Source organism: Vigna umbellata, chromosome 2, assembly GCF_029865625.1.
Source record: "Vigna umbellata cultivar VRB3 chromosome 2, Vumbellata_1.0, whole genome shotgun sequence".
Classification (NCBI taxonomy): Eukaryota; Viridiplantae; Streptophyta; class Magnoliopsida; order Fabales; family Fabaceae; genus Vigna; species Vigna umbellata.
The window spans coordinates 12300381-12312941 of NC_142166.1; the positions used below are offsets into that span (position 1 = coordinate 12300381).

Genomic DNA, 12561 nt, shown 5'->3' on the forward strand with positions numbered 1-12561 from the left:
AGACTATAAAATATGCATAAATATAATTATTTGAAAATTTAAAAGTAAATCTTCATTTTAATAATGGAAGACTAATATTGTTGTCATTAACTAAAATCAGATAGAGATTTTGCTCTATATATGTAATTATGCAGTATTATTTTTCAAAATATTCACATAAAAAAATTAATACAAAGTAGCATTATGCTAAAATCAAATTTTGATTGATATAAAGTTCTAATAAACAGTAAAATACTACAACAAATATTAGAAAATAATATATTATAATATATATAAAAATATTTACATTTTAGTACTAACATCCTCTCGTGATCAAATATTACTCTTCAGACATAAACCAATCATAATTATATATTAATTTACTTTAAAGTTTCGTATTCGTTGCTCTGATAATAACAGTTACTTAAATTTGAAATTTGAAGAATATAAAAGTCGAACTACCAATTCAACTTTCTTTTTACTAAAACAAATTAATTGAATGTGAATCTATAAAAAAAAAATCATTCTCATTTCTTAGAGATTGATGACATTTTCATCTTATGAACATAAATTGTCTAATATTCTTCAGTAGAATTCATTTTATTACATGTGGTAAGTGCTCACAAAAGAGTCATGGTACATTATCAGAAAATAATGAAAAAACAAGAACCATTAGATACAGACTCTTGATCAGTTAATGAAAAAGTAAGAAATGAAAATGAATTCATAACTAAATTACACAACAAAAATAGAAAAATAAAATGCCACAATAAGAGAGCCTGTTACATGACAGTGCTGCCTGATGTCTATAATAGCACAAGCTGAAGCAAGTCTGAGGTTGCGTTTTCCAATTATTTGTCACTGCTATTCAAACCTTGAATGCCACATCTGTACAACTTATTTAACCTTTGTGTTTTGTTTTTCTGAAATTGTTCTATGCATTGTAATTTGTCACATTCGAAAAGCAATATCAGCTAGAAATTGTCTGTCAGATGGAAAATGAGTTGAAAATGTTGCAGTTTGAAGCATATTTATAACTCAATTCAACTCAGTGAGCTGTGCTCTCCTTTCAGCAGCTTTTTTTCTGATAAATATGCCCCACCTTAAAGCAGCTTTGAGCTTAAGCCACCCCACTACAGCTTTTCCCGAAGGCTTCCCCTGATCCTCACCGAATGAATGATACATCTGAGGCTCATACTGAAGGCTATAGGCGTAACAACCCTCATTAGAATGACCAACATTCCCTGACATGTTCACTCCAGCATTGATTGTCTTAAGTAACCTCTGCATATCATCACTCTCCAACATCTCTGAACTCCTCAGACGGAGTTCTTCTGCCACAATGTCTTCCAACCCTTGTCCACTTCTTGGCCGGGACCAATCTCCAGCGAAATAAGTGCCAGCATTTTCATGATTTTCACCTGTTATGTAGTTCATGTTGCCATTCAATGATATCTCAGAGTCAGTTAAAGATGTGCCTACCATCTGACTGTCAGATCTCCCGAATAGATAGTCAGTCAAACCGGGACTGGCTGAGTAGTTATTTGTTATCTGCGACTGTTGATTTGGTTCAGAGGACACATATGACACCTTGTTCTTTGCTGAGGAATACTGTTGCTCTGGGAAACTGTTATGGTTCATTATCTGAGTGGCCAAAGCTCTTGATCCCTTTTTTGAATTAGTGAGCGAATTTAAAACTTTTCCATCATATTCTACAACTTGGTCCCAATTGTCATATGCTTTCTTCACCAGGGAATCCACAGACATCTGTAAATCAAACTCTGAATAAATGAGCTAATGTAGTTTGCAAGACATGTCAATCACATACTACAAATTCTGTTTTCAGTTATCGTGAAATTAACCTTCTGATTTGGAGTAAGTGATTCCAAAGAGAAGAATTGGCCATCTGCAATGAGGCCTCTCAGCTGGTATATATGATCGAATACAATGCCTGCAGTATCGGTTTCGTCGGTGTAGTAAACAAAGAGCTTGCCACCCAAGACACATGTCTTGGCATGCTCCACAGTATTCTCCCACATTCTATTGGACATTCCACTACCAAGTATCTGCATCAAAGATGGAAAATTGTGAAGTTTGTAGGAATTAGTACTTTTGGATTAGAGAACAATGATATGGATGCTTTTGCAATAGTTATATTGAGTTCTTACACTTCTTAACTTCTGTGGCTCGCGGACAAGAAGTCGTAGGAAATCTTCTACAGTTACTATTTTTGCTTGAATCAACTTTTTGTGAAGTGCCCCATCCTTAGCTATACGATCCAATCTCCAAACTTCATCATTCAAAGCAGGTGGATAATGTTTCTTGTATACTGCAAGTTGAAGAAAACAATTTGTTTAGTTGCTGAAAACATTGTTGCCTTGACAAACTATTCAAGGAAACAAACAGACTGTACAGAGACAAAAGTTCTATGTTCGTTATGTATTTAGCTGGATACAGAAGGTTAACATCCGTGAACATGTTATCTGGCAAAAACATAAAAGTTTGAATAGTCATAAGCTAAAAATATGAAGTATTAGAAAACTTACATTCTCCTCTGTGATCTTTAACAGCAAAGGCTTCGGTCTTTCCCTCGCGAATACGAATCTCCTCACAATAACCAGGAGCCACCTTAACACCAAGCCGGAATTTTCTGCTTCTTATCCAGCTAGAATTGTCAGTAAAAGTAAGCTCACCTAAGGTTCCTACCCCTTCCTTCAGACTAACCTGCAAATCTCCAGTTAGAAGTGGCCTTTTCCCATCACGCTCCTTTACTTCATGCCCTTCAAAGTGATCTTTTGTCCAATCATCATCCACTTCCTCATTGAAGCCACCTTCAAGTACCACCACATTCAATTTAGCAACAGATTCTGGTCCAACACGAACCACACTGCCAGTGTTGGGATCCATTAACGCAACATGGATTGCAGATCCTTGCTCTCCCTCAACCTTTCCCCCAGTGAACAAATGAGGCGGCATTCTTGTTCTGAACTGAAGCTGCAGATTCTTCGCCACAGGTCCTTCTAATCTTGGTGGCTGAGATCTGACAATCAAAACGTAATTGATAAAATCATTGATAAGGTATGATATTATTCAATTGAATATCAGTCCTCAGCTATCAGTATCGTGCTAAACATACATTTATAACTGGAAATCAAGACTTTCCAAAATCCAATTTCACAGGGAAACACACCTTTCAGCCAATTTATCATGGCCCAATTTTGCCAAAGCACGCTCCACTTCTTCACTGACCTACAAGGTCATGGTGTTTGAAGGATTAACATATTAACCTTATAACACATTTATATATCTTGATTAATAGGATCTTTACTAATTCAGGTACCTCTAGCTTTCTTCTAAATGAAAGTAACAAACATACTATTGAAATATCAATCTCTGACAAAACCATTAATAGGGTTGTAAATAAACATTTTATATTTTACATATCACGATATCTTTTTCTTTTCTTTTTCACGCAAGGAAATCGAAATCAAAGACTGCAACTAAATTATATATCACCCACTACTTTATTGTCACTTCTTCATTGAAGAATTGCTCAAGGATCGAGCAATCACTGGGTCCACTATTATACAGAAAAGTGCTTCATCATTGCAGGTAAAAAGAAAGAAACGTTAAAATTGTGCTGTATACAATATAAAGAAAGCAAAAAGTAACTCACAATTTTTCTGAGAAGAGGTTCCAAAGATGAACATAGTCTCTGCAGACTGTCAACCTTTAATGCTTCCACAATCACACTAAACACGATTCGAGTAATATATTGGTGTGAGTGTCACGTAATTTATATTTAACGGCACAAAAAGTAACTACCAACTAACATACGGCAAATCGAAGATAACCAGCATTGAGAAACAGATTGGGAAATTCATTGGTTTAAAACACTCAAATTAGTCGAAAACACTAAAATGCGATATCCAATGTCATCTTCACTTCCAATAAAAGAGTTTGATATTCCTCTCAAAGTCCCAGTGACAAATCTTACATTAATTAGTTTCACAATTAAGAGGAACAAAACATTAATCTGCGAACTGATTTCATGTTATCGAAGATCTAGTAACAGTCTTAAGGATAGCACCCAAATGGAAATTAATTCAAACAGGAAAGAGGAGTTTGAAGCAAAATAACCTAATTAAAAGAATGCAACTAATGATGAGCGATCAAAGATTAGTAAAATTGAATATACCTGGCTAAACCGGGTAGTTTTGGTTTCTTTGGATGTGTAAGATGGTGCTGTGAATCGTCAGCCTCATCAACTAGCTCGTACCCTCTTTTCTCCACTCTGTTGTTCTTGGAACTTTCCATTTCTAGAAACTTATCCAATACCAATGATATCTCTAGACACTAACTAAATTTAGAAACCTGGTCTTTTCTTAGGGATCCGCAGGACAGGTGCAGCCAAGAAGCTTCCCAGAAGAAGCACAAGAGTAGAGGGCAAAAGTCTTGGAACCAAAACAAAAACTAAAACTTGAGTTCACAAATACATAGGAAGAAGAGGATGTTTATTTTTTTGTTTGACATCTGAGGATCTAAGATTACGACAAGTAAAATGTGAAGCCTGTGGCATAGATCTACATTAATTTACACTTCATTTATGATGAATAAAAAAGTATAAAGGTTCCTTAGATTAGAATATATAATTGATATTATTGATGATCACAGCTGTATTGGATGTGTGCATGAACATTGGAAAATGAAAATGAAACCGCGTTTTTTGTGTCTCATTTGTCTTTGACTTTCCATTTGGTGTCGGTGATATGACAAAATCAGCCCTTTGTATGTATCTCGATTACATTTTTCTATTGGCTAGCCCTCCATAAATACTACTGATGTTTTGTCAGCAGACTTGAATTCATGATACGGTTCTTCGAAAATTTTGGAGTGTTAAATTTGTTAGTAAATATGTTGTGAATATTGATATGTTTTGTTTTTAATATAATAAAAAATTATAATTAATACTATTTGGTAATTTAATAGCTTCAACGATAATCTATAAAAAATTTAATTTTATTTAAATTTTATTAATAATTAAGGTATAATTAAATATTTATTAATTTTCAATTTTTATCATATAGATTTATTAAACATCGTTGATATTAGAGTTTAATTTTTTCAAAAAATTGAGCACTTTACCGTGTATATAGAGGAAAATATCTAATATGATGACAAGTATGAACAACTTCTCAATGTTGAAGAAGTTATTCTTTTCAATCCTGGAGAAGGTTTTCCATATTACGTGTAGACGCAACATCCCATTCAGGATATAATATGTACGTTATAAAATATTATTATCTAAGAAAATATAACTTTGATATCATCGTAAATTAGAAAATAGAAAAAACCTTTATTTACTTAACTTCTCGAAATTAAAACAGAAATAAACATTATTTCAATTACAAATCATTGATAAAAATTACAAACTAAATTAATTATTGTCTCGAAACATTTTGCAAAGTCTCATGATTTTTTCATACATCTCCTCGCTCTAGGTCTTAGTAGCTTCATCTATAATATCTTTTGTTCTCATAACATGAGTTATATAATCATCCTATAAACACAAACAAATAAGAGTGAGCTAACCAAATAACAATACAAGATAATAACTCACAATCATACTCACCCACACAACTCAAAACATCATATCCAATCTAAATAGTCAACCACATTCTCATTACATAAAAACACATTATCACCAAGCAATATCAACAATATGTACTTCTCCCTTAACATACCAATACACCAAGTATCCATTTCTCATGTCTCACAAGGTGAAGAAACAACATCATAACATCCCCTTTTCCATTGTATAACACAGGCGAAAAATGACCCATTTTCCACTATCTCACATAGGCGAAAGGAACAACACCACAATTTCCCTTTTCCACTGCCCTCACACAAGTAAAAATGACCCTTGTTCATTGCCTCACACAAGCGAAAGGAACAAAACCATATTCTCCCTTTTCCACTACCTCACATAGGCGAAAATGACTCATTTTCACTGTCTCACACAAGCGAGAGGAACAAAACTCCACTTTACAAGTTTCGAAGAGAAGACATAGCAACCACACACATCTTCTAGCCTCACACTAGACAAACATCTGCCACACAACAACAAGCATAACACGCAACTCCGCCTTCCAACACCAACTAGACTGATGAGTTGTCACACCACTAAGCAACCAGCAAGAAGCAACCCACCCATGTCTAAACATAACACAATAATCAACCACACTACTCAACAATGAAACAACATAACATGACCAACATCACAAATAACTCGACCAACAATACAAATAACTCGATCAACATCACTAATAGCTTAACCAGTATAAAAAAATCCCTAGGCTGACAAATAAAACCCATAGACCTAGTTCCAAAACCACAAAACCAAGGTCCCTAAACATCTCAGTCAAACAGCCTGGCCAGCCTAACCAAACAACACAACTCAGCCACATAACCTAGCTCGATCAACTCGACCCAGCAACCAAACTCGGCCAAACAACCTAGCTCTAACTGCTCGACCAACACATCTCAACCAGCCCAACCAACACAGCTCGGACAACCCAACCCGACCAACATAGCTCGGCCAACCAGCAACCCTAGCCAGCCAAGCACCACAACATGTCTAAACCACCTAGAATCAAGTAAAACAACTCGACATAGACTTAAAACATCATAGTTACACGTAAAATAACTCAACACATGTTTTCAACATCATAATAGAAATTTTAAATACACTACACATGCTTCAAACATTATAATAGAAATTAAAACCAATATAGAACAACCCAAGAACAACATGGCAAACAAATTCAAACAATCCATAATCCTATTATAGCAACTCAGTAACATTAAGATAGAATTATTAACAAAGTTAAATAGTCCAGAATCATGTAAAATAACTTGATAGTGCATAAAAACCTCTTGACAACAAGTTAAAAAACTTAGCACATGAACAAATCATCATGACAACATGTTAAACCACTCAACACAAAACCAAAAACAACATGGAAAAATATTGAAGCAGTATGACAACACTACCAAATAGTCTATAATCATGTGGAACAACACGATGCAGAACTAAGGCAACACATCCAATGAAATAACCTCGTAATTTTAATGTAAAACATCATGACCAAGTGAAACTCAATGCAGTTCAATGAAAATAGTTTGGTTCCTAGTGAAAAAAAGTCCAGTTTAAGCATACAACACAACTAAATCATCTTATCACTCAATGCATGAACAATTTGTATAAAAAAGATGAAAAATAACTTAGTACTTACCTAGACCTCTTTCCATAACCTGCACAGTATCTTAGCATGACAATATATAAAAATAATAAGCCAACAAACATTTCATACCATCGAACAACATGAAACATACAAATAATATTAAATAACATTATATTAATTTTTACTAACGACAAAAATATATATATATATATATATTTGCTCTATTCAAGACTTGAACTCACTACCCCAAGTTTCAAACATACATCTCAAACCAACAAACTATCACATTTATCTTGTCAACCCCATTCACAACAATTATTACAAACATAAATACACATTACATGTAGGGACGGCAAAAAGATTCGCAAGTACGGGTATCCAAGGATAAAATAATAACGAACTAGAACATGTATTATGCACGTAGCAAGAAACGAAATATGACCACCAACCTATAACAAGAAGATTTAATCATCTGTGTCACCCTTCACTTTTGTATAACTCATCCTTTCTTATTTTAATCAATGACCTTCATGTCTCTACCATCTTTCTAGATATTTATTTTTCCTCTTACAATGGAGATATATATAAATCCCATGCATTATTAGTTGTGACAAATCATCATTCGTGGTGATATAAAGATCTCATCCCCTGAAGAGGATTGTGATGAGGAAAAGCTCAACCAGATGCATAAAGTAATATGTACTCTTATTTTTTACTTATAAAAAATGAGTATAAAAAAGGTTTGTAATTTGAAGACTACTAAAATGATATAGGACTCTCTGATTATCAACTATCATAGTAATGATGATGTGCAACTTTGAAAAGTTACCATTTTCACATGTTAATATATGTTTGCACAATTTTCAAAATTGTTTGTGAAACAAACCTTTAATGGTATTGTCACTTAAAGCTTTACGTATCCTAAGTTGAACAAAAGCATTCTTTATGTTTATTTTAACAAAAACTAGAAGAATGTATAAACCTTCACTAGTGCAGAAAAATCTTTCTATATCTGTTAAAAAAGATTTTTTATACCAGTTCTAGAACCAGTATAGAAGTAACAAATATAGAAAGTATTGACTTTTTATACCAGTTTCAGAATTGGTATAAAAAGTGTCACTTTTATATTGATTAAAGATACAACCAATATAGAAAAATCTCTCACCGGCCAAAATTATTAGACCTCCATCTTGCCTCATCGAAGAAGGAATTTTTGAAGGTCCGCCACAACGAAACACCACTACTGAACATGCATCGCACACCAACAAACATGAGCATCTCTATCGCAACACAGATTGAACTTATAAGATGCAAAACCACACATAATTGTAAATTATGTCTCTCTTCATTGAAGATCTGAATCAGCGAGCAATCATGAACACCACTGCGTGCGTCACCTAAAAAACCAAAATTAGACCAGAAAAGTTCCTCGCGATCCAAACGAACGATGCTAGAAAACCAGTCGAAGTAGCACTTGAACATCGCCATCATCACCGTAGAAGAGAGAGACCTCTGCGACACTATCGCAAAGCATTATTGGTGTTGTCATGAACCACCACGAACCAACACACCAACACCACAACTCCTTACACTTTTTCTTTGTAAAATTTCTTTTATCTAGAAGTGGTTTCATTCTAAAAAATATTAAAGTGTTAGTTAAGAATGATTGTTTCTCAAATATTGTTTGAGTTGTTTACTCATAAGTAGTTGTATTCCCAAAAATATTATAGATTTTTAGTCGATAATGATTGATTGTTCAAACAATACTTGAGTTATTTAACAAAAAAATAATTATGTTTCAAATAATATTATGTCATAACTTCGTAGTGGTAGCTTAAATTTTAGAAAATTTAATCCAAATCCAGTCCAAATCCAAATATTTGTATTCTATTTTAAATCCATATATTTGTATCATATAAGTCCAAATTCTTTTTTTTATATATAAAAATAATTAATATTTAGATTATATTTTAAATCCAAATCCATTTTCTTAAAAAAAATGTTGTGAATTGGATTTCAAAATCCATATTTTCTAAAAACAAATAGATTTAATATAAAGCTAATTTTAAACTTAAATCTAAATTTTTTTCAAAAAGAAATAAAGTAGGTATTTCATCAAATACATAAATATATAAAATATAAAAAATATATACTAATATTGCAATTTAATAATATGAAAGATTAAAAGATGAGACACTGTCCTCACCATTTAGATGTAAAAACTAGTAATAACATGTAATTAAAGTCCCCACTGAGGTAGCACATCATTCATTAATTCCTTGTAAAATCGAAGACGCAAATGGATCTTAGCATCAAAGTGTGAAATGAGTGCCTTTGGCTTATTTAGTATAACACAATAGTTGGCTTGACGAGTCTTTTTCTTTTTGACACAAAAAAGATAGTAGCTGGACATTAGTTATACATTCTTGTCTTCTTTAATAATGAACAAACATAATGGTTTTGGAATTACCTGAAAAGTATTAAAGAAAATTTTGAATCATATGACCTTGTGGAAAAATCTCAGACCAATGTTTACCACATGTTGAATCAAATAAATTTCTATATTGTAATTGATCCAAACAAATTTTTTATCCACCCCAAGCTAAGTGGAACTAAGAATTGGATATAGGTTGCTTTTACAAATAAACCAATATAAAAATATCTTCTATAAGTACTTCTCTCCCTAAGACTACCTAGAATTGCATCTTATTTAAACTACACTAACAATAGAATGAGAGATTTTAAAAACTTTTTAGACTAATGTTTTGACGTATCGTCTATCATATTGAAAACTTTTTATATTAGTGTTTTGACGTATCGGCTATCACATTGAAAATTTGTGTTCCTCTTCACTTCATTAAACACAATTTTCTAAAAATTTCAAAAGTTTTTAATATATAATTTTTGTCAGTTTACTTATTATTTACAGATCAATTTGACGCTAAAAAACAATGAAGAAATATAGGAATAGGTTGAAATAACTTGAAAAAAGTGGGTCATCACTTGAAAAAACTTTCCTAAGAAATAACCACAATAATAATAAAACACTTTTAAGACCATCTAAATTTTGTTTAAACATATAAAAGAAATATGTGAAATAGTTATAACCATCGAATCTATATAATTAAAAGGGATATGTAAAAATAAATACAACCAATACATTTGCTTAAAAATAACATATAAAAGTAGGGAATTTGTTTCTTCATGTTTCTAATAATTCATTCTTGTAATTTTAGGTTATTATAGAATTATTTTTAATTTTCTTAAAATATTCTTTAATATATAAAATTTAGAGATTATGTTGCTTTTTTGAATGTCTTTCAACTCTTTTTAGCTTTTCTTTTGTAGATTTTCCTTTAAATATTTTTATTTATTTTTTTATCAGTTGCTTGTATTTATTTTTTCAATGTTCATCTTTTCTATAGATTCCTCTAGACTTTTACACCCTACATAATTGATTTAATGACTGATTCAAAGACCAAAATCAGTGGTTGATCCAGAAACCAAAACTATTGACTAATTTAAAGACCGATATTAAGAACTAATTAAATGATCAATTTTAATTACTAATTATTATAATGAATTTGATGACGTATTTTTTATTACTAAAATTTCGTAAAAACCAGTCATGGATAGAGACAACACTTTTCCGTTACCAAATTGAATCATAATTTATCATTTTTCAGTTATTGACTAAGGTTTCTATTATTATCACTATAGTTTGGTTTTTTCTTCAAATTTTACACAAGTCACTGTATAGAACAAATTGGTACTAATATAGATAGTAACGCACCATTCTTTTAGGATGTTGGTAAAACCTACTATTATTAATTTTGTAGTTTGTTATTCTCAATGTTTTACTCCATAGCCAACAAGGTATAATCATTTCATATATATTTTTTAATTATTTGATGGCCGATCACACTATTAATATAACAGTTATTCTATTTCCATTGAAGGTGATGGATGTCCCAATTCTCATTTATAATTGAATATATTGAAGGATTGATCTTCTACAGAAATTTTTAGAAGTAGGATGAGACAATTCTAGTCTTTCTATTTTCACTTATTTTATTTAAAGTGTCTTAAAGTGATTTTGCTAAAGGTTTTATTAGTATTTTTTTCCATTTATTATTTAAACATATTATCTTTTTAGGTCTATTATCTTTTAAGGAAAAAAATTGTGTATGTATCTCTATCTCGACAATTTTTTTTTGTTATTCTATATAATTTTTTTTCAAAGCTCAATAAAGAACATCCTTTCTAACAAAATTCATTATCTTCTCTTTTTTTTTTTCTCATTTTTATTCTTATATTTTATCATCATAAAATGAAGAAATTTAAATTTTATTTCTTCTTTTGTTTACTCTCTTTTCCAATTTTTCCATTATATGATAATCAAACACATAAAAAGGTTATCTTTTATCATTAACATTAATACTTTAAATTAAAATCAACCCTCTTGACGTTGGCGGATGCAGGGTATGCGAGATGAAAATGGTGTAGAGAATGTGAGAGAGAGAGCGCGAGCGAAAAACAGATATTAGAATGAAAGGTAAATTGTATTATTCAAAAACTAACTGAAATAAAAAATAGTAAAAGAGTATATAAGCGGTCCAACGAGCGCACAATAACTAACGCTCGTCAGTTGGGGCGGTTGCTTTTAGTTTACAATAACACGTCCCCCTAAACTAAACTACTGAGAGACTTAACATTTAACATTTCTCTAAGTTTCTCGAATCTAGTTTGTCTAAGGGCCTTTGTAAAGATATCAGCAGTTTATGCTTCAATCGAGCAGTGCACCAGTTCAATTTTTCCTTGGTTCACTAAATCTCTCAGAAAGTGGAACTTTGTACTGATATGTTTGCTCATTCCGTGGAACACCGGGTTCTTCGACAGACTGATTGCAGACTTGTTGTCCATCGTCAACTGAACTGGTTGCCTGTAATGAAGCTTTAAGTCCATGAGAAGTTCTTCCAACCATACGCACTGGCATACCGTTTCTGTCGCGGCTATGTACTCTGCTTCACATGAAGAGAGTGCTACCACGTTCTGCTTTTTCGAACACCATGAGATGGGTGCTCCCGCATATTTGAAGATGTATCCGAAGGTGCTTCTTCTGTCATCCCGATCTCCACTCTAGTCAGAATCACTCAGACTTCCAGAGTACTCTCCAAGTTGCTCGTTGCTTTTGGAAATAGAATACCATAGTTGATCGTTCCTTTTAGGTACCTTAGAACATGTTTTGCTGCTGACATATGAGATTGTCTAGGTTCATTCATGAACCTGCTCAGTAATCCAACCCCATAGTTTATATCCGGTTTGTTGTTGCAGATAT

The 12561-nt window shown here is 32.2% G+C and overlaps 1 protein-coding gene across 1 annotated transcript; it reads right to left on the reverse strand.

The window, feature by feature from the left end:
• Nucleotides 1-596: 596 nt before the first annotated feature.
• On the reverse strand, nucleotides 597-4656 carry LOC148203439 (calmodulin-binding protein 60 E-like). Its single transcript, XM_088106176.1, has 7 exons — nucleotides 4178-4656; nucleotides 3656-3731; nucleotides 3170-3228; nucleotides 2526-3019; nucleotides 2148-2308; nucleotides 1842-2045; nucleotides 597-1746 (listed from the first exon to the last, which is right to left on the reverse strand). Exons 1-7 carry the CDS (start codon nucleotides 4294-4296, stop codon nucleotides 1018-1020), a joined length of 1842 nt encoding a protein of 613 aa, XP_087962302.1. The 5' UTR covers nucleotides 4297-4656; the 3' UTR covers nucleotides 597-1017.
• Nucleotides 4657-12561: the final 7905 nt, after the last annotated feature.

Excerpts from the sequence above, each read along its gene's own strand:
- LOC148203439 (XM_088106176.1), bottom strand. The coding sequence starts at position 4,296 with ATGGAAAGTTCCAAGAACAACAGAGTGGAGAAAAGAGGGTACGAGCTA. Across the intron at positions 3,229-3,655 it reads AACCTCTTCTCAGAAAAATT|GTCAGTGAAGAAGTGGAGCG; the intron begins GTGAGTTACTTT and ends ATGACCTTGTAG. Across the intron at positions 1,747-1,841 it reads CACTTACTCCAAATCAGAAG|ATGTCTGTGGATTCCCTGGT; the intron begins GTTAATTTCACG and ends TTTGATTTACAG.